This window comes from Sphaerodactylus townsendi, linkage group LG01 (assembly GCF_021028975.2).
Source record: "Sphaerodactylus townsendi isolate TG3544 linkage group LG01, MPM_Stown_v2.3, whole genome shotgun sequence".
Lineage (NCBI taxonomy): Eukaryota > Metazoa > Chordata > Lepidosauria > Squamata > Sphaerodactylidae > Sphaerodactylus > Sphaerodactylus townsendi.
In genome coordinates this window covers 11614199-11637262 of record NC_059425.1, presented here as the reverse complement: position 1 = coordinate 11637262, position 23064 = coordinate 11614199, and the positions used below count along the sequence as shown (strand labels likewise).

Below are 23064 nucleotides of genomic sequence, written 5' to 3'. Positions count from 1 at the left end.
GGTTCATCATGGTGAGGCCTTCTCCTCTCTCCCTTGCTTAGTTCATGGTGAGGCCTTCTCCTCTGTCCCTCACTTGGTTCATCATGGTGAGGCCTTCTCCTCTCTTCCTCACTTGGATCAGCATTGTAGGGTCTCCTCCTCACTCCCTCCCTTGGATCAGTATCATGATGCCTTCTCTCTCCCTCACTTAGGCCAGCATCGGGAGACCTTCTCCTCTGTTCCTCACTTGGTTCATCGTGGCGAGGCCTTCTCCTCTCTCCCTCTCTTGGTTCATCATGGCGAGGCCTTCTCCTCTCTCCCTCACTTGGTTCATCATGGCGAGGCCGTCTCCTCTCTCCCTCACTTGGTTCATCACGGCGAGGCCTTCTCCTCTCTCCCTCACTTGGTTCATCACGGCGAGGCCTTCTCCTCTCTCCCTCACTTAGGCCAGCATCAGGAGACCTTCTCCTCTCTCCCTCACTTGGTTCATCATGGCGAAGCCTTCTCCTCTCTCCCTCACTTTGTTCATCACGGCGAGGCCTTCTCCTCTCTCCCTCACTTGGTTCATCACGGCGAGGCCTTCTCCTCTCTCCCTCACTTGGTTCATCACGGCGAGGCCTTCTCCTCTCTCCCTCACTTGGTTCATCACGGCGAGGCCTTCTCCTCTCTCCCTCATTTGGGTAAGAATCACGAGGACTTCTCCTCTCTCCCCTGCTTAATTCTGCATCATGATGCCTTCTCCTCTCTCCCTCACTTGGGCCAGCATCAGGAGACCTTCTCCTCTCTCCCTCTCTTGGTTCATCATGGCGAGGCCTTCTCCTCTGTCCCTGTCTTCGTCCAGCATCATGAGTTTGAGGCCCTTTCCTCTCTTTCTCTCTTGGTTCAGCATCATGAGACCCAGCACTTCTCCTGTCAATCTGTTGAGGTTCAGGATGAGAATATTGCTGCCATCTCCAGTCATCCTCTCTTGTTTCTGGTAGTTGGGGTCTTCTCCTGTTACTCTCCCTGGTGTCTTGTGATCGGGGCCTCCTCTCCGCATGTCTTCTAGATTCAGGTGCATCATACCATTGTCTTCTCTTCTCATCCTCTCTGGCTTTTGGTTCCCATCTGCCATCATTTCGGGGTAATGGGTGGAGTTCTTCATAATCATCTACTGGCTCATGGCTATGTCGTTGGTAACAGCTCCCTTTCTCCATACGGGGATCAAGGTCATATAGCTGACGCCTCACCTCATCACATGGATAATCCTCTCTCCCTTCATATTCCCTTGCTTGAGGCCCACGAGAGGGATAACTCCTTTCATAACCATATCCTACTACCCTTTGTGTTCGTGTGCGGTAGCTTCTCTCTTCATATGCTCGTGGTTCAAACTCACGGGATCTTCCCATGTTGTCCTCACCGGCTTGCTGCTGAGACACTTGTGGCCGATGTTGCCTATCACGTCCCTCTCTTTGTGTGGGTTCTTGGAAATATTGACCTCTGTCTTCTTCCCGCAGCTGAAGCACCCGTGATGGACGACGTCTGTCATCATGGGGCTCAAGATAACATGACTGATGCTGCCGTTTCTCTTCGATTGTTGACTTTCTTTCTCTTGGTTGACAATACCTTGCTTCATTTCTTTGAGGTTCAGGTTCATGGGCCCGATCTTTCCATTTCTGAGCCTCACGTGACAAATAGATCCTTCCTCGATCATCCTTTGATCCAAGGTTGTGGGCCTGGCGACTTCTCTCAATGATTCGGCCTACAGGATGAACGGGAGTGCGGTACTCTCTTCTTTCCTCTCGTCTTGTGGAAGAATCAGCTGGACCGGGACGTGTCTGGTAAGAACCTTGTCTCTCATGGCCACAAGTTCTTTCTTCTCCACTATCCTCAGGCTGGTGGCGGATGCTTTCATCCCTTCGTGGGTCCCTGTCACACCGGGATCCTCTGGTTTCTTCCTCCCGACAGTCACTGGGCTGCAGGAAACTGTAGCATGCCATTGCCACTTGGAATACAAGAATCAGGAACTCATTAAAGTCAACCAAGCAGTCCCCGTTGAGGTCTAGCAGCTGCAAAACCAGCTCAACAGCACGAGGGTCACGAGGATCCTGAAAGATAAAGTCATTGAGAAAGAGAATTTGTCACTTGGGCTTCCAAGTTCCTGCACAGTTCTCCTGTTTAGTATCCTATCGTGCCTACTTTGAAGAGTCAGTTTGGTGTAGAATGTGCACTAGAACTGGATTCGACTCCCCAGCCAGCCGTGATCACACATAGAAGAGTTTGGATTTATACCCTCCTTTGCTCAACCATAAGGAGTCTCAAAGCAGCTGGCAAACTCCTTTCCTGTCCTCTCCCCACAACAGATACCTTGTCTGGCAGATGTGGTTGAAAGAATTCTGAGAGAACTGCGACTGCCTCAACGTCACCCAGCAGGCTTTATGGAGAGGCGGGGGGAAATAAACTCAGTTCACCAAATTAGAAGAGAAGAAGAAGAAGAGTTTAGATTTATATCCCCCCTTTCTCTCCTGCAGGAGACTCAAAGGGGCTGACAATCTCTTTGCCCTTCCCCCCTCACAACAAACACCCTGTGAGGTAGGTGGGGCTGAGAGAGCTCCGAGAAGCTGTGACTAGCCCAAGGTCACCCAGCTGGCGTGTGTGGGAGTGTACAGGCTAATCTGAATTCCCCAGATAAGCCTCCACAGCTCAGGCAGCAGAGCTGGGAATCAAACCCGGTTCCTCCAGATTAGATACACGAACTCTTAACCTCCTACGCCGCTGCTGCTATGCTACTGGACTGATACACCACCTCCTATGCCACTGGACTGATACACCAATTTTCTCAACTTTAAGGAGACTGAAGGTGTCTGACAAACTCCTTCCCTTCCTCTCCCCAGAACAGGCACATTATGAGGCATGTGGGGCTGAGAGAGTTCAGAGAGAACCGTGACTGGCCCGAGGTCACCCAGCAGGCTTCATGTGGAGGAGCAGGGAAACAAATCCAGTTCAACAGATTAGAGTCAGCTGCTCATGGGAAGGAATGGGGAATTGAGGCCAGTTCTCCGGCTTACAGTCCAATGCTCTTAACCACTACAGTAGAGCTGTGTGATACCGAATCAGATCCTGGGTCCCTCAAAGTCAGTATTGTCTACTCAGACTGATAGTGGCCCTGAAAGGTCTCAGTCTGACAGTTTTCACAGCACCGACTACCTTAACTCTTAAGGGACCGCATGGTGTAATGGTTAAGAGCGGTGGATTCTAATCTGGTGAACCAGGTTTGTTTCCCCACTCCTCTACATGAGTGGCGGACTCTAATCTGGTGAACCGGATTTGTTTCCCCGATCCTCCACATGAAGCCTGCTGGGCAACCTTGGGCTAGTCACAGTTCTCTCCAAACTCTCTCAGCCTCACCTGCCTCACAAAGCATCTATTTTGGGGAGGGGAAGGGGATTATAAGCCACTTTGAGATTCTTCAGAGGTGGAGAAAAAGCAGGGTATAAAAATGAACTCTTCTTCTTTGACTGGAGATACCAGGTATCGAATGTGGGACCTTTGACAGGCAAAAGAGGTGCTCTGCCACTGACCCCCTCTCCCCTCCTCAGATCTCCATAGACCAGACACTTTCTCTCAGGCTAGCCTCCCTCACGGGATTGTTGTCAGACTCAAATAGTGCTGGTGAGGACACCACATGTTCCTTGGCGAAAGTTAGAAGAAAAATGTTAACAGAAAAGTTTATACTGGTAATTGGTGCTGTAATAATAATAATAATAATGCTGTAGTCAGTTAATTGGATGAGATCTCCCAAGGGAGGGAGCAGAATGCTGGAGACACTGACATAACTTTGAAAAAAATCCATTCCTAGAACTTTTCATCAATGGTGACTGTGACTTGCGGCCTAACCTTGATGCTCCTATGGGGGAGCCCCTCCACCATCATCCTCCATCCCGACCAAAGATCATCCTAGCTACTGAAGATCCAGTGGACCATATTTGCAAACTGCTGTCTTGGTTTCTTTTGGCTGGTCCCCAATAAGCCAATCCAGTTTATGCTTCCATCATTTTTGCCATTGATCTACCTCCTGTGAGGAAGGCTGCCGCTCACCTGTAAAACCTCTGAGAACTCTTTCTGGATCAGTTTCTTCAACTCTCTCCTGTTCAGGGTGAAGCAGTCTCCGTCCCTCTCGGCATACTCGTAGAAGACCTCGACGACGGAGCAGACGCTGTCCAGAAGGTAAGGAGGCATCTTCCGGAATATTCTGATGGGACTTCAATGACAAACAGTGCTTATTAAGAGAGGAAGATTTCCTAGATTGATAATACAACTACTTGCATCAGCTATGAATGGGAGGTGCCTTCTTGGGAGAAGCAGGCTTTCTTTTCTTTGACATGGCAAGAAACCACTTTTTATTGGAGGAGTTTCTTCTCTTTTGCATGGGAAGGAATCTTTCTTTTACTGCCATTTTACCAGAGAATCTCATTTCTTGTTTCTTGGACCCAAAAGGAAGCACCTCTTCTAAGATGGGAGTTGTGTGACAACCTGATCTATAACCAAAAAATCCTTTTTGAGAAATATTGCCTTTGGCCATTTACCCACTTGTGCTCTCCTTTGCATTGAGCATACATTCCCTGGGGATTTGAGGTTCGGTCACGCATACATTTCCCCCTCAGAGAATCCCCGTGGTTTCAGAAATCTGCTTTCAAAATGTGACTTTTCCTCTTCTTTTGCAAGGAAAGTGAAGGATATCAGTGTGCAACAACTTCCTTCGGGTTTTCTCGTTCCTCCCTGACTCCCCCTGCCCTTACAGCAGCAGTTTCTCCCACTCCTTAGACTACCATTTCAAAATGAAAACGTGGCAGGTGACTTTCTCAAAAAACAAGGAAGAGGTGGCTTGGCTAGGGATGCTTCTCAGGAGGAGAATCCCTGTGTAAACAAAAAAAAACTGCAGGGAAACCCCACTCTGAAGCAAATATTCATATGGGAAGTAGTGCATGTGTAACCCCTATGTTCAGAATGGGTTGACCCAGAAAGGGGTGGAGACTCAAAGCAGCAGAAGGTTGCAAAAACGGGTGAAGTTGGAGGAAGCAAGGCTACCAGACTGGGACCTTGATTTAATTCTTTATAAGCTCTTAACCCCTTGTTTAAGGTAACTGCAAAGTTGTTGGGAACTAGTGGGAAGGGAGATGTTTATTTTTGCTATATTGTAAATGTTAGAATTTATTGTTTCAGGGCTTGCTATGTATGTAGTTGATGGGAGTTCGTTTGGGGACCTTCATCATCTTGGATCCCATTCACCAAGCCTCTGAAGTCTTCATAAGCCAACCACCAGCATAAGCATTTATTGTCATTGTGCACGCACAACGAAATTTACAGCAGCATTCCTCGACGCACACAATTTCAGACTCATACCCCATCCTCACTTTCCCCTTCCTCCACCCATCCCTACACAGCCCCAAACACATCAACACGAAGCCGCGGAGTTTAGCATAGCCACAGCTCTAGAGTAGAAGCTGTCTCTAAGCCTCTTTGTCCTAGTTTTGATAGACCTGTATCGTCTGCCAGATGGTAACAGTTCAAAAAGAAAGTGTGATGGATGAGACGGGTCCCTCAGAATATTTTGGGCTTTCTTTAGGCTTCGGGAATGATAGAGTTCTTCCAAGGAGGAGAGAGGGCAGCCGATAATCCTTTGTGCAGTAGTGATCACCCTTTGGAGCGCCTTCCTATCCGCCACTGTGCAACTGGAGAACCATACACAGATGCAGTAGGTTAAGACACTCTCTATAGCACAGCGGTAAAAGGACACCAGGAGTTTTCCATCCAGTTGTTGCTTCCTTAAAAGTCTCAGATAGTACAGTCTTTGTACAGTAGTACAGCAGGAAGAATTGGACTTGGACTTAGTACAGCAGGAAGAACTGGACTTGGCATTATCAGTAGATTGTAAATATAAGGACTTGAAATGCAACCTAAAAGGACTGTAAATTGTTAATGTCAAATGTTAATGTTAAAAGTGTTATTTATTAAGGAAGTAAACCATTTTGTTTTAAATTTAGTTCTTTGCAACTCCTTCCAAGTTCTGCCCCACAGAACCCACAGATAGAGGTTACGGATGCAGAAATGACCTTTGCTTTTATGTATATGCAAACTTTATGTCAGGTTAATTTGTTAATGGATTGCTTTGGACTGCAAGCGAACACATGCCCAGCTGGCAACATTTAACAGATGAGTGGGGGTTGGGACAAAACTCCATCTTATTTGGAAAAGCTGAGATGGGATCAATTTTTGTGACATGAAACAGAAATTAAGTGGCGGGGTAGGGAGAAAGAGAGCCTACCATGAGGTGAAAAGGAGACAGCAGTTACAGTAGAATGGTTTGTACTGCTTCAAACTACTGATGGGAGAATCACCCTTTGTAATGCTCTGCTACGTAAAAAGCCTCCCAGCAAGTAGAAGACTAGCAGCAAAAGGGTCCCTTCGGCACATGCAAAAGAATGCACTTTTAATCCACTTTCACAATTGCGTGCAAGTGGATTTTGCTATTCCGCACAGTAAAATCCAGGTGCAAAGTGCATTGAAAGTGCATTATTCTGCATGTTTTAGAAAAAGTGCAGAGAAGGGTAATGAGGATGATTGAAGGATTAGAGCACCTTCCTTATGAGGAGAGGCTGCAGGGTTTGGGGCTCTTTAGCTTGGAGAGGAGACATCTGAGGGGGGATATAATTGAAGTCTATAAAATTATGCATGGGGTAGAAAATGTTGACAGAGAGACATTTTTATCTCTTTCTTACAATACTAGAACCAGGGGGCATTCATTGAAAATGCTGGGAGGAAGAATTAGGACTAATAAAAGGAAACACTTCTTCACGCAACGTGTGATTGGTGTTTGGAATATGCTGCCACAGGAGGTGGTTATGGCCACTAACCTGGATAGCTTTAAAAAGGGGTTGGACAGATTTATGGAGGAGAAGTCGATCTATGGCTACCAATCTTGATCCTCCTTGATCTGAGATTGCAAATGCCTTAGCAGACCAGGTGCTCTGGAGCAGCAGCCGCAGAAGGCCATTGCTTTCACATCCTGCATGTGAGCCCCCAAAGGCACCTGGTGGGCCACTGCGAGTAGCAGAGTGCTGGGCTAGATGGACTCTGGTTTGATACAGCAGGCTAGTTCTTATGTTCTTATGTGCGGAAGGGGTCAAGGAGATGCCTGGTTTGGAACATTGCTTGATGATACTGTAGCTTTCTACTTGCAGGGATAATCTTGTTTAAGCTATTAAAGGTTGGCTTTTCCACCTGCTGCCACCTCACTCTTCTGTGCGCACAACCCAGGGGTGACACCCAGCCTTCCAGCTTCCAATCCATTGCTGTGATTGAGTCGCCCCCCCCCCCCCCAGTTGCCATGGTGGCTCTAACCAGGCTTTGCGGACAGCCTCACCCTCAAGTGGCAAGAAGTAATATTTATTTGTATTCCTTTATTTACCTGCCTTTCTGCCTTTACAAAGATCACCAAGGCAATGTAAAGCATACATGAAAAAAAATCAGACTTTGAAACCATTAAGATCTATTCCCTTCCCAAACATATGCAAGGTTATGTTCTTGCTCTCTGAAGTCTGTAGAAACTATAGAGCATATGTTATTAAAGTGTCCCCTTTATGAGGAGGCAAGGAAAAAATGCCTGTCACATCTACTACACAAAATGACATATTGTTCTGATAAAGTTTGTTGTGAAAAACTATTACAAGATAAGAAGGAGAATATTACTAAATGGGTAGCAAAATTCTGTCTATTCATTATGAAAAAGAAAAAAATGATCTGAATATGGTATCCCCCTTAGATATTTTTCTTTTGTTTAGTATTCTTATGCTGTTTGGTGTGTTTACAAAGTATAATGATATATAGATGGATAGTGCTGGAATACGGGAGAGAGATCTGCATTCTTGTTTTGTTTGTAGATATTTTGGAGTTTTGTAATATATCTGGTCATTGACTGTAAATAAAGTCTTCTTCCCAAACATGTACTGTTGAAACAATTGAAAAAGAGCTACAAAATAAAATGAAAATACATACAAAAATCGCCTAAAGGACACACAAAATGTAACAATATTGGTTAGGAAGGAGGGGGAAAACAAAGCAAAAAAGTCTTTAGCTGCCGGTGGAAGAAAAGAATACAGGGAGACAGACGATGAAGAGGCATTTGGATTTATACCTTGCTTTTCTCAACTATTAGGAGCCTCAAGGCAGTTTACCACTGCCTTCCCTTCCCGCCCCTCCTCACAACAGACACCTTGTTAGGTAGGTGGGGCTGAGAGGGCTCTAAGAAAACTGTGGTCTAAGAAAACCAAGGTCACTCAGCAGACTTCATCTGGAGGAGTGGGGAAAAAACCCAGTTCACCAGATTATTATTATTATTATTTATTGTATTTATAAACCGCCCTCCCCCGAAGGGCTCAGGGCGGCGAACAGAACAAACAAATAGAGCACAAATAAAATCAAAATATAGCTCTATATGCTAAAATTAACCCCATTAAAATGCAGCATCCTAATATCAAAATTAACGATGGCGACCTACTAGCAATCCCCTAAAAAGAAAAAGGGGAGGAGAAGGGGGGGGGGAACGGCAGGGTCCACAGATGTTATAAGAGAGGAGAGAGGAGAGAGTCTGCCTCTCATGTGAAGGAGTGGGGACTTGAACCTGGTTCACCAGATGAGAGTCCACTGCTCATGTGGAGAGCGGGGAAACAGACCTTGTTTTCCAGTTTGGAGTCCTCCACTCATGCATAGGTGTAGTGAGTTGAACCCAGCTCAGCAGATTACAGTCTATGGGCTATTCTGCACACGAGTAAAATAGGTTCGACCCAGTTCCCTGAGAAGGGTACTAACCTAGGTCGAAGCCATTGTTGTTCCCCACTGCAACCAGCTTGATCCCAGCTCGGAGGGCAGAATCATCCTGTGCCTCTTTGCCGCTCCGTTCCGATTGGCTACTGTTCTATGACCATGTTCCTTTTATACCCACACACGTTATTAAAAAAACTGCCACAGGAATGGAGGGACGAAGATGGCGTTTTTTGATTGGCCAGCTGTACGCATGCCCGAAACACTCAGCTGTGATTGGCTGAATGGGGGACTCCTGGCACCAGAGATTCTGCACTTTACTGGAATCGAGCTGAGTTCAAGCGTGGTTCCCTGAAAAAGTAGTAGTTCCCAACTGGAGTCGGAAATTTGACCGTTACACGGGGCGAAGATGGTACAAAACCACGTCGATCCCAGTGGTTGTGCAGAGCACTTAGGTCGAATGCAGCTCGAACTTAGGTTGATAACGCAAGTGCGGAATCGACCTATTATTTGTAACTACAATGGAACCTCGGGTTTCGTTGGTAATCCGTCCAAAAAGAATAGATGAAAACCGAAACCGATGAAAACTGAGGCAAACTTTTCCATAGGAATCAATGTAAATCCAATTAATCCATTCTAGGCACTCCAAAAAACATACCAAAAACATTTTTGGTGAATAAACATAGTGTTTAATGCTGAAAACAGTAACAAACAATAACGCTAGGACCAGCTTCAGAGCCAGTGGACCAATGTCGCACCAGAAAGCTGTCCAAAGAGGTCTGTTTCTGACGCCTCTTTAAGATTTGTCTGAAATGGGGCAAGACATTGTCATTAAACAAGTTGCAGACACGGCGTGCAACAGCTTTGTTCAGGTGATTTTTCTCCACAAACCCCTGCACCTTACTGCAAATCGATGAAAACCAAGGCAAATCGATGAAAACCGAGACAAATTTTTCACTGAAAAGTTGATGAAAACCGAAACAGATGAAAACCGAAGGCAATGAAAACCGAGGTTCCACTGTACTACATTTTGGTGCCATGACCAAGAAGGAGAACTGGGTTTTCCCAGAATGTCATCTGCTTAATTTCAGAAGATGAAAATACCTGAAGCTGGGTGTCCAAAGATGACCATAGAGTTTGGCCAGGTTCATAAAGCTTTAGGTGGTCCTCCATATACTATCTTGACTTTGGTGTTTTTACTGGGTTTTCAGGGCTGTGCTACGGGTTTATAAAATGATACATGAGGTAGAGACAGCGGAGGGGGCAGCCATGAAGGAGCTAGAAAATATTCTTAAGTGTAAGACTGTATCTCTGGTGACCAAGATCAAATTAATTCATGCCATGATATCCTATATTACTATGTATAGGTGCGAAAGTTGGACAATGAAGGAAGCTGACAAGAAGAATGTAGATTTCTTTGGTAGGTGGTGTTGGAAGAGAGTGTTACGAATATTACGGACTGCTAAAAAGACAGATCAAATCAAGCTTGAGCTGTCCCGAGAAGCTGAAATGACTAAGGAATTCTGAGACCTATGTCAATAGAGATACTTTGAGATCAAATCCGAAAAGGTCCAAGGAGGCACACTTTCTGGAAGAAGACAATAAATGCCAGGAAAAGAAGGTTAGAAGGCAGCCTTGGGAAAAAGAAGACCCAACACAAGATGGATTGACTCTATAAAGGGTCTCAGACTACTGGTCTCAGTTTTCAAGACCTGAACAAGGTTGTTGAAAATAGGACATTTTGGAGGACCTATGCCTCTTCTGCACATGCAGAATAATGCACTTTCAATCCACTTTCCATTATCAGAAATGGAAAAGGAGTTGTGCCAGTGTGATCTCACCTTGTGACCCTTAACATTCACCAGACTTACAACAAAAGAAACTTTAAATCTGTTTTCTGTTTCATAAACAATAGTGTGCAGTATAACAATGAAATATGGCAAACCAATACAGAAACAATCATCAACATATAATAGTTCTGGCCTGCTATGCAAAACAGACTAGCAAGATCTCAGTCCTTTACAGTTATCTCTAGCTGTCCATACAGACTCCAGGCCTCATAGCTTCAGAACTCTGTAGAAGAGTTGACTGGCTCCAACTCTGGACAGAGCAGCTACCAGCATTTATAACTATTTTATAACAGAGGAAACCAAAATACAGATCAATCCAAATATAAACCACAATATCCCCCTTCTCAACCAATTGAAATACCAAACATTCCTAATACCTGGAAATGCAGACCCAGCCTCTTAACAGTTCTGAAAATTGGAGCCTTTTCAATTCCGCTTATGGCCCCATGGAAAATCTGGGCTCTTTAGCTCCCCCTAATGGCACATACACAAAAAAGCCAAAATGCACCATGATTTCTTGGAGTCATAAGAATCCCGAATATATAAGTTGCGAGGGAGGTTTTTCAGCATAAAAAAATGTGCTGAAAAAGTCGATTTATACACAAGTATATATGGTAAATATGAAGTGAAGTGAAGATCAATATAGAACACTTTTTATGTACAGGACAACCGCAGCAAGGATTTTATATATGCAGCCACAAATGAATTAACGATAATAAAATTCCAGACAAGAACAAGACTGGATTTTAAAAGGGTCCATAGGAATGTATGCATGAATGCGCCTTAAGGGCCCCAGTGAATGAATTGTTTTATAAAGGAGACAAAGGAATATATGGGCAATTTCCTGAAAGACTGGAAACCTTTGCATCCTACTGACTGAAAACATATGCAAGTAGAGAAATAATGGCAGGATTTGAGATTTATGAAAACAGTGGATTGAACTACAATAGTATTATAAGAAGGACTAAAAATGGAAAAAATGCTGATACCAACTATAAGCACAAAATTAGATTGGAGTTTGGATCCATAATGAGGTAGCTGTAAATCACCATATATGTAGTAATAGATTGAAATGTGTTTTTTTAATTATGAGGGAAAAGGGATTGGATTCGTTTCTTTTTTCTTTTTTTCTGCTTTGTCGGTTGTCTACATGTGCAATTTTTTAAAAAAATTATTAGTTGCCTTCCTTCGTTATGGACCTTGAGGCAGTTGACAATATAAATAAAACAGATAAAATAGCGTACATAAAAATAACAACTCAAAATTTAAAATCACAGTTAAAAAAAGATAAAGATACTCTGTATTGTCGAAGGCTTTCACGGCTGGAATCACTTGGGTGCTGTGTGGTTTCCGGGCTGTATGGCCGTGTTCTAGCAGCATTCTCTCCTGACGTTTCGCCTGCTTCTGTGGCTGGCTTCTTCAGAGATGATCATCTCTGAAGATGTTGCGGCCCCAGCCACACTGGAAGCACTGGCCAACGATCAGAGAATGCGTGCTAGAACTATGTCCCTTAACTCGGCTCCTATGAAATCCTACAACTTAAAGCTCAGGCTCCCCCTCTGCAATCACTGGGGTCGTTACTAACCCATCAGTAATGGGGTGACATAAAATCATGATTTTACGAGGCAGACTTTATTTATGGGGTGGTTTGCTATTGCTTTCCCCAAAAGCCACAGTTTAGGACTGTTTTAATCAAATGCAGTCCTTTTAAAATTTTGTTTAAAATTTTCTTACACATAAAGCAAACAAAGAATACATAACAACCATAAAAAAGCCACTACACAGCATATATTGACTTCCAGCTATCTCGTCCTTGATTAAAAGTTAACTGTGGGTTCATGCATATAATTAAAACATTAGTTCAGTCGTTATTTCTTAAATGCATTCTACTGTTTACAATCTACTGTTTTCTTCAGACCCAGCCACGACTTCCCTATTTGACTAGGTATTTCAAAAGATATTCCATAAAAGCTTTCCAGTTTTCTAAAAAAATGTCCCAATTGTTGTCTCTGAGTAGTGCCGTCAGCTTTGCCTAGTTTAAACAACATTGAAAGTGATGCTGTTTCAGGGTAGATTCCTCACCCACCGCCCAAACAGCATCATTTTCAATGTTGGTTGTTGTCTGTTTTCCGGGCTGCGTGGCTGTGGTCTGGTAGATCTTGTTCCTAATGTTTCACCTGCATCTGTGGCTGGCATCTTCAGAGGTGTATCACAGAGAGAAGTTTGTTATACACTGTGTCCAGACTTCTCTCTGTGATACACCTCTGAAGATGCCAGCCACTAGGCTCCTGAGACAATAGCTGAAGCAAGGATCTCTAGACCACAACCACCCAAACAACCAGTTGAGATCTGGTTTGTTAGAGAAACCCAGCTCAACAAATGCTTTTCAATGTTTTTTTTTTAAATCCTAGGCAGCCCAGATTCTCCCTTTGGAAATCCACTCCAAAAGGGGTGGATTTAAAGAGAGAACCTGGGGAAAATTTGAGGTGCCTGTCAGGAGCCAATGTTTAAGCTAACAGTACCAAAATTTTAGGCTATCTTCAAAAGAAGAGAAGAAGAGTTTGGATTTATATCCCCCCTTTCTCTCCTGCAGGAGACTCAAAGGGGCTGACAATCCTCCTTGCCCTTCCCCCCCCTCACCAGCAAACACCCTGTGAGAGTGGTGGTTAGGGGCCTAGAGGAGAGAGCTCCGAGAAGCTGTGACTAGCCCAAGGTCACCCAGCTGGCGTGTGTGGGAGTGCACAGGCTAATCTGAATTCCCCAGATAAGCCTCCACAGCTCAGGTGGCAGAGCTGGAAATCAAACCCGGTTCCTCCAGATTAGATACACGAGCTCTTAACCTCCTACGCCACTGCTGCTCCCCATCTACCATTAGCTCCCATTGGAAACAATTAGGGATCGGGCACCCCTTTTGGGGTCCATAAATTTGGACCCCCTGAACCAACCTTCACCAAACTTGGGTGGTATCATCAGGAGAGTCACCTAAAGATACCCTGAAATTTTGGTGCCGCACCCCCTGCTGGCTAACAAAGTAAAAACACTAAAAATACAAAAAAAAATTAGAAATGAGCACAAATTTTTCTGCACCCCAATGGTGGGCGCCCGGGGCCTTTGTCCCCGGATGGCCCCATTGTAGCTTCGCCTCTGGTCCTCAGCTTCTGAGATCTGATGAGATTGGGCTAGCTTGGGTCATTTAAACCAAGGCAAGTGATGTACAGAGGTGGCTTCCCATTGCCTGCTTCTGCATAGCAATCTGGACATCCCTAGAGATCTCCAATCCAAGTGCTAACCATGGTCGAGCCTGCTTAGCTTTGCAGACCTGATGAGATTGGGCTATCCTGGGCTATCTAGGGAGGTAACAAAAAGTAAGAACGAAAAAAAAAAAGGCAGATTACAACAAGTAAAACCAATAACAGAGGGGGGAAAAAGCCCATGCCTCTGGTGAAGACAAACTTCATTAAAAGCTAACCAGATGTACAAAAATGCATTTATGGTGCTCAGCGTTGCACAGTGTCTAAAACTGCACCAAAGAGAAACTTTCTTCACATGTTCTGGAAGGCTGCTCTACAAATAAGGCACAACCGCGTAGCTGGTTTCACTGCGCAGTGCTACCATGAAAAATCTACTCACCCAGGATGGTAAAAACTATGTTTTGCAGGCTCCGGTGAAGCAGGTTGGAGAAGACCAGGTAGATGCTCCCCTTTATATAGGTTTTTTTTTGTTTTAAAAAATGAAGCCGGTGGATGGTGACACCCTCTTTGGTTCACCATCTGATTCATCTCCAACCCAACCCTGCTTGTTACACCTTTCTTTTCAACATGTCGTTTGCCTTCTTACGTCTTCCTCCCCTCCCAACCTGAGCCTAGACTCAGAGCTCAGAAATAGCATCACTTGCAGGGTGGTAAATATAAATGCAGCGTCCCACCTTTTCGGTTGAGGTGTTGGGTGTATGTGGTCCCCCCACGTATCATTAAGGACAAGTCGCAAAACCTGGAGAACTAGCGAGAGGCACAATCCATCCAAAGAGTGGTCCCAGACAAGCGTGAATCAGCCAACAGCTTCCAGAATACCGGTTTCCACTGATATTTGCAACTCTTGGAAAGAGTGGAGGAAAAAATACCGGCGTTCGGAGCTGTTTTGGTGGATTCAGCTCAAGGTCTTTCTCATCCTCCCTTGTTCTCCAAGCATATCTCCTGCAGATGCTCATACGATGGAGATGGTTGTCTTATCTCTTAGGCACCAGTATCTGTCCATCAGAGGGATTTGCCCTTTCTGCACTCCATGTCTGTCACGCGGTTCTCTGCTTTGCAGTGGGGTCTCCCCCCATTTCCTCATTTTCATGGGAGGAAGTGCTCCACTGCTTCCCCTGAGCCGTCAGACCATACTTTGGAATGTTATCTATCCCTCTCCAGGATCGGGTCTGTCCACACTGTAAAAACCAAGTGGAGACTCTTGCTCACATTATACTTGACTGTCCGAGATAGGCTAGACTATTAGAGTAGGTGTTATTGCAAGGCTATTGTCAGTATATACTAGGCTTAACTATGGGAGGTGGCAGCGAGGGGGCAGAATATGGGTACCAGGGGATCCCAGTGGTCTGGGGACGGGGTAGATATGTCGGTAGGAGGGGGCCATATGAGAGAAGGGGGGGAGATTCTTATTTATGCTTCGACCCCCCTTCACAGCCTCCATTGGCCTATCCCAGGCAACATGTGGGCAGGGGGGCTCCAGGTATACCCTACTCACCCGAGCCCTGAGAGTGTTGATTAATGCCAAGTCCATTAATAATAAAACAAGCGACTAACTCCGAGATTTCCCTCGGGGAGGTGCAGTCAGTGGATCCTTGGCCTGCATCACTGGAGACCTGCTGGAGTGCGGCGAGAAAGGCGAAATGACCGCCTCTGAGCGAGGTCTCAGCTTCCCAGGTTTCAAGCTTGTGTCCTGACCAGCCTCACCGAACACAGGGCGGGGGGGGGAGGTGTGGCGATGTTCATCCGGGGGGAGTCCTACCTCAGCCTCTCAGTGGCCAGTCCCTGCCCCTCAGAATTTCCCGGGTCTTGAGTGTGCGGGACTGGGAGTGGCTGTCCAAAGGGAGAGGTTGGGCCACGTTTACTCCTGGTGTACCCGGTCGCCCTAAGGCGCACCCGGTGGCCCGGCTCTGCCGCGCAGCTGCTGGAAGGCGGTGGCGAGAGTGGATGTTGCGATTCCTCCGACTCTATTGTCTTGGGGATTTCCAAGCGATCCCATGTGGACACCTCGCCTCATGCTGCCTGTAGCGGCTTAGCTGGACCTGAGTGTCATCCATGCATGCGGCGCTACAGGACTCTCCCTGTACTACACTGGCGCCACTCCATGAGGGCTGCGGTGCACACTTTGGAGCCTGGTTTTTGGGGCAGGAGTGAATAGTAATTAAGTATCCTCTGTTAGCAGAGTGCCGTGGTCCGACCATTTGCCCTGAGGGTCGGGGTGGATTTGCAGCGCCAACCCCGTCTAGGCGGCAGAGACTTATTTATGTCCGCCCAGCGAGGAGACTTATGGAACCAGATAGGTTCCTGAATACTGCTCTGCAGGACCCTGAGCCCCTGAGCCCTCGATGAGCAGGTGACAGACTATGGAATTCCAGGCTCTCTGATGCCATCGAGGAGATTGCTCAAGCGCCCTCTGCGTCCCGCTTACGGCAGGCCCCTTGGTATGCCGAGGAGCTGCGCCAAATGAAGCGGAAACTCAGAGCTGACTAGAGCGAGTGTGGAGAGAAGCTCCGGTGACGAAGGGACGCGAACAACTTATAGGGCGTTTATGAAGGCCTATGAGTTGGCGACCACCGGAGGGCGAAGAATGCCCATTTCGTCCTCCCTCGCATCCTGCTAGCTCCCGCCCAGCACAACTTTTTCGGATCGTTCGATCCCTCCACCTCTTTGGTGGAGGGGTCTACAAATTCTCAATTGGCAATTGGCTGTGAGGCATTTCCAGAGCTTTTGTAGACAAAGTGGCATCCCTCTGCGGGACCTTCGATACGCTTGATACAGTAACAGAACTTCGAGGCTCCCTCGCCCGGCTTCGAGTCCCTAGTCTGGACCGGTTTTCCCTACTCTGTGAGTCCGATGTTGACAGGGGCCCCTGCTGCTGTTAGACCTACTACCTGTCCTCTGGATCCAAGTGCCCTCCTGGCTGATTAAAGCTTGCGGGGAGGAGTTACTGACCCACCTGTTGAATATAGTTAACTGCTCCCCTTGAGGCAAGGAGTATTTCGGTGGGTTGGAAGGAGAGCAGTGGTCCGCCCACCCATAAAGACCATCCTTAGATCCTGGAGATCTGGCCAATTACCCGTCCGTTTGAACTTGTCGTTCACTCAGGAAGGTGGTGGTGAGAGTGGTGTTGGAGCAGCTTCAGGGCTTTCTGGAGGACACATCACATTTTCGATCCCTTTCAGTCCGGGTTCCATGCTGGGCATGGGGCGGAGACCGTTCTCATCACCGTCACGGATTTGCTCCGCATGCAGCTAGAACCGAGCCGGATCGGCGCTGCTGGTATTGCTCGATCTTACAGCAGCGTTTGATGTAGTCGATCGACCTTTTTGATCCACCGCCTGGCTGCCTCTGGAGTCGAGGCACAGTCCTTCAATGGATTACCTCGTTTCTCCAGGGTCGGGAGGGGCCAGCAGGTATGGTCGCGAGGATGAGGCCTCCCACAGAGCCCCACTTAATGGTGGGGTTCCTCAGAGCCTTGCTTTCCCGCTCTTATTTAACATCTACATGCCCCTCGGCTCAGCTGGTCGCGGAGTTTTGGGCTGGTCTGTCACCAATATCGCGGATGACACCCAGCTCATTCTGTTGATGGAGGGGCGACCTCAGCCTGCAGCTCTACAGCACTGTCTGGAGTCGGTTGCTGGTTGGTTGAGACAGAGTAGGTTAAAGCTTAACCCGCGAAGGCGGAGGTCCTTTGGCTGGGCGGGGAGAGACCGAGGGAATTTCAGCCGCCAAATCTGGAGGGGGTCATGTTGGCCCCAACATCTCTGGCTCGCCCAGCCTGGGGGGTCGCCTGGACTCTTCATTATCTATGGAGAACCAGGTGGCCCATGTTACCCAGGTTGCGTTCTTCCACCTCGCCAGGCACGGCGGCTGGCTCCCTATCTCTCCCAGTCCGACCTGGCCACTGTGATCCATGCGGCCCGGTCACCTCGAAGCGATTATTGTAACTTCGCTCTGGGCCTTCCCTTCGCGACTGATCCGGGCTGAAGCTGGTCCAGAATGCAGCGGCACGGCTTCTAACAGGTGGTGGTTATTCAGATCATATCACCCCTGTGCTGTGCCGTCTGCACTGGCTTCCGGTGGAGTTCCGGATCGTTTTCAGGTGCTGGTTTTAACCTTTAAGGCCTTACAGCGGCATGGGCCAGCCCACATACCTGCCCGGGACCGCATCACCTTATGTCCCACATAGGTCGCTGCGCTCGGCAACGGCAGATTTACTGGTGACCCCTGGTCCTGCAATGATACGGCTGGCCTCAACCCGGGCCAGAGCCGTAAAGGCTCTGGCCCGCCGATGGAATGCCTTACCTCCGGCTGTGCGGGCCCTCCGGGACCTTAATGAGTTCATGGGGCCTGCAAGACGGAGCTTTTCCACCGGGCTTTCGGGGAGGCCGGCCGTGGATCTACTGCCCCCTATCGACACTGAAATTGAAATCAAAACTGAGACTGCCGTTCCATTCTATTAAAGCTGGGCCTGTCCTACTTATAAATTCCATCCCAGGCCCTACTTACTCCCTCCCCTTTTTCTTCTTTTAATGGCCTTCGGCGGGGCGCCTGTCTTAATTAATTTATGAACTGGGTTGCTTAACCTATAGTTCTGTAGTAAACTGCTGCTTAGTTCGTAGGTTTTAATGATTTTAGTATTTTATGTTGTTGATTGCTGTCTATGTAACAGCCATGTTGGAAGCCGCCTTGAGCCCTTCGGGGATAGGCGGCCTATAAGTTTAATAAAATAAAATAAATAAAATAAATATGTGGGTATTAGGAATTTCTCTCCTGGGCGGGTCTTAGACAAATCTGAAAGAGACTCTGACAACTCTGTTGTGGAGCTTTTGTTAAATAACACAGAGGCCACGCTCTTGGAAAAAGTAGCAAATTTCTTTTACAAGTGACAGAATTTTCTAAGTTAACGTCCAATGCTAGATACAGTTTATTTGTCTGTGTTTTGAATGTACTTTGGATTTGTACTTCAGAAATGTCTGTAATGCTCTGGAGCCTATTTTAATATGGCTAATAAAGGTTGTTGTATTGTACTTTGGAATGTCCTTGGGTTTGGGGACTTCAATCTGAAGGGTTAATCGGCTATAGCTACCAGAATAACTATTTTCTAGAACTCAACTGTCAACTGTCCTACCTTGAAGGGCTAACTTCTAGATCTTTGACCTGAGAAGGGTAGAGGCTTAGTCCCCATATCTCTGGTGGGTTAATGTAGGGGATTGCTGGTAGCATCATCCTGGGATTCACACCTCAGCACTTTGTGGTCTTCTCTTTAACCAACCTGTCAACCTTAAGGTGCCATTAAACAGTTTTGACAAATACCCTAGAACGTGTCCCAGAATCCTCAGCATGTCCCAGAATCCTCTCTTCCCATCACAGCTCCCCATCACTTGTATGCAGTGATGGGATTCAAATAATTTAACAACCGGTTCCTGTGGTGGGATTCAAATAATTTAACAACTGGTTGTTTACAAGCACCATTTTAACAACCGGTTCTGCCGAAGTGGTGCGAACCTGCTGAATCCCACCACTGCAAGCTGTACACCCGCCCCCTGGGTTTGTGGATGATAAATAAATGTGAAGTTCCTGGAGACATTTACAATACATTTATTTTAACAAGAAATTATTCACTTTAGTGGAGTTTGTTTTCCTTATTTGGGAAATTAGTGCGCAAGAAGAAGAAGAAGAGTTTGGATTTATATTCCCCCTTTCTCTCCTGTAGGAGACTCAAAGGGGTTCACAATCTCCTTGCCCTTTCCCCCTCACAACAAACACCCTGTGAGGTAGGTGGGGCTGAGAGAGCTCCGAGAAGCTATGACTAGCCCAAGGCCACCCAGCTGGTGTGTGTGGGAGTGTACAGGCTAATCTGAATTCCCAGATAAGCCTCCACAGCTCAGGCGGCAGAGCTGGGAATCAAACCCGGTTCCTCCAGATTAGATACACGAGCTCTTAACCTCCTACGCCACTGCTGCTCCATGTGGACTTTGGTGGTGGTGGGCCCAGCATCCAGCCTTGTGCCCCCTGTGTTAGGTCTCAGACCTTCAGCCAATAAACAGACTCTGGATTCTTGATCAGTAGCATTGATTGAAAGGTTACAGAGTACCCAGCTTGAGAAAGTCAGTTCTGCCAGATTTGACTTTTCCGACTCTTTTTATCCCTGATTCGTCCCCTCTCCCTTCCCCCCAGAGAAAGTGTGAAAAGAGCTATTTTGGAGCAAGGCAACCCAAGGTCACGATAAGAATAGACACAGCCACCTGGCTCTCCTTCCCCCGCAGAGCAACAGGCACATCCTGCCTCTCCGGGGAGTAGCTGCCAGGGTCACTAACCTAGTTGTCTACAATCGGTGTCAAGCCATGCAGATCAATAGAGAAAGGAAAGGGCCCTTTACATGTAGCAGGCAGGTTACGTATATCTTGCAACAATTACATTGAAGTGAAAGCACCCCTCTGTCGCCCAGATGCTATCTAGAGCAATATAATTTGCTGTAGTGCAATAAGCCGGATCTGCTCCTCAGTCACCAGGTGCAGATCCTGACAACCTGACACCTCCAAGACTCATCCAGCAGGTAAGTAAGGGGGAGGAGGGGCAGAGTTTTTTAAATGACAGTGGGGGCAAAGTGACCTGATTGATGTTGAAAAAGTTGACATTATTCGAGATCCACTTTTCGGTTCCCTGAAATCACTGCCTTTTGGGGGGTTAAAAACACCCAAAATACCAATCAAGCAGAGGCGTACTGGGGGTAAACGGTGCCCGGAGACAAATTGTCTCCAGGATGCCCCCAGGCTTTGCCCCCACCACCACCCCAGCTCCACCCCTGATGCCCCAGGCTCCATCCCCCACTGCCCTCAACCCTGCCCATGTAACCATGGACATGGGCAAGGTCTAGGGTGCCACCTCCCCCTCCAGACTCCCTCTGCCGGCTGGGCTCCCAGGGTGTCCAGGGTGGGGTTGAGAGCACTTGGAGGCAGCAGGAAGTCCTGCTGCCTCGTTTTTGCGTGCCTCAACTGGCAGGGAAGGGGTCGAAGCACGCGAAAATGACGAGGCAGCAGGACTTCCTGGTCACGTGGGGGCCGATTCTGCGCCCCCCAGGTGACCAGAAGAGTGGCGCCCGGGGACAAGGGGTACCCCTTATCCCTAGGTAGATACGCCACTGCAATCAAGTATTTTTTGGGTTTTTTCCCCCAGTTTGACTTTGCTGCATGCTTACCAGTTCTAGCAACCCTACCCACTATCTTTTGCTGGTCCCCACCTAGTAACTTTAGCTCCTGCCGTCTCTATTAGTGGTTATTACTAATCATTTTTCACCTCCCCCCCCCCCCCAAACACACCTGTCCTTTAAGCTAAATGATACAGAGGGTGAATTACACCCCATCCCTGGGCTAATAATATCTCTTCTGGGGCAGTAATTTCACGTTAGATAAGGGCGTAGAACAAATAAAAGAACAGAATGTAGCAATGGCATGTACTTTTCATTTTTCTATAACTTCGGCCTGGACACTGGCTATAGGTAATGCAGGCTGTGTGATTATTCTGGAATCTGGGGCGACATTCTTCTATCCGTCATGTGTTACAGCTTCTTTGTAAAGGGTCTGACGCACTCACAAAGAGCATCACACCACAAATTATTATGGATAAATATTGAGCTTCTATGTTTAAGGGCAGGAGTGCTTTCAATACCAGGTGCCAAATCATCAGATATGGCTGTCAACCCCTCCCCCCTGCCGCTTAGAGGTTACCTGGACATGACCGTCTATCACAGTGATGGGCAACCTTTTGAGCGTGGTGTGTCAAAATTCACCAAAAAACCAAGCATAACTCGGGTGGGGTGTCACTTCGAGAAGAAAACCCATAATTTCACGATATTTACAGTTTAGATCAGGGGTAGGGAACCTGCGGCTCGAGAGCCGCATGCGGCTCTTCTGCCCTTGCACTGCGGCTCCACGAGCCGAGCTGCTGGTCCCATCCTTGCCCGCCCTGCAGGCAGCAGGGCGGACGCACCAACTGCCCGTGGCCGGCTAGGCCATGCCACGGGCTTCCCCTCTCATCTGCCCCATTGGAGCCAGGCGGGTGCTTTCCCAGCAGCCGGCGAGGCCGAGCTGCTGGCCCCATCCTTGCCCGCCCTGCAGGCAGCAGGGCGGACGCATCCATGTGCTTCTCAGAATGAGCGGAGTAAAAGGTTAAAAATCCCAATATATACAGTGTTATCTTTATTTTAAATGTCAAAAATTATTTGCGGCTCCAAGTGTTTTCTTTTCCCATGGAAAATGGGTCCAAATGGCTCTTTGAGTGTAAAAGGTTCCCTACCCCTGGTTTAGATAACAAAAATGTGTAATTGTAATATACAACTGTATTTAATAAACCCCAAAACTAATTATTTAACTTACCTGCTTAGTGACTTCTTTGTTCATCCCTCAGTTGGTTTCTTTTCTTGTTCATCCCTCAGTTGGTGAGCTCCCAAAGGCACCTGGTGGGCCACTGCGAGTAGCAGAGAGCTGGACTAGATGGACTTTGGTCTGATCCAGCTGGCTTGTTCTTATGTTCTTATGTTCTTATGTTTTGTTGGTCTTGCTATTATTTAACTTGTGTGGGGTGCCGTGAACTAAGATAAGTGAAGGGGAGGGGGGAATTCTTTAACTAACCTGCCTGTTAGTGATTATTTTTGTTGCTGAATTTCATTGGCTTAATCTTCCATTGAAGGTTGGTATTTTGTACACTTCCAGCTCAAGCAAGCGCTACTAACTTCATCTGCCCATCTGTTTCTTTTGTTGGTTTTGATATTATTTAATGCTGAGAATAAGGTCTCACAAAAGTACGTTGAGGGAAAAATTGTGAGTAAAGCCATTGCTATGTTTTTTCAGGGTGCTAAAAGTGTCTGGTAATCGGTTCCAGGCACTCCAAATTTCCTGTTCGTAGTGGCACGTCCTTCTCGGCACGCAGCCCCATACTTCTTTGTATGCGGCTGTGTGCGGCCACGTGTCATTGAAAATGGCTATGCGTGTCAGTGCTGACACGCGTGTCATAGGTTTGCCATCACTGGTCTATCAGATCAGGTGGAGCGCTGATGGCTGAAGGGTTTGAACTCAGAAAGCCATCATGATCTTTGTAGCAGAAGAAGAGAGCTTTGAGCCTTGGAAACTCACACTGTGAAAATCTCATTGGTCTCTCAACCGCTACTGGGCTGCAAACATCATCAG

The 23064-nt window shown here is 47.1% G+C and overlaps 1 protein-coding gene across 1 annotated transcript; it reads right to left on the bottom strand.

The window, feature by feature from the left end:
- Positions 1–1294: 1294 nt before the first annotated feature.
- Positions 1295–22353, bottom strand: LOC125436613 (repetin-like). The gene is made up of 4 exons (XM_048503787.1): positions 22255–22353; positions 4057–4219; positions 1585–2066; positions 1295–1475 (listed from the first exon to the last, which is right to left on the bottom strand). Exons 2-4 carry the CDS (start codon positions 4195–4197, stop codon positions 1295–1297), a joined length of 804 nt encoding a protein of 267 aa, XP_048359744.1. The 5' UTR covers positions 4198–4219; positions 22255–22353.
- Positions 22354–23064: the final 711 nt, after the last annotated feature.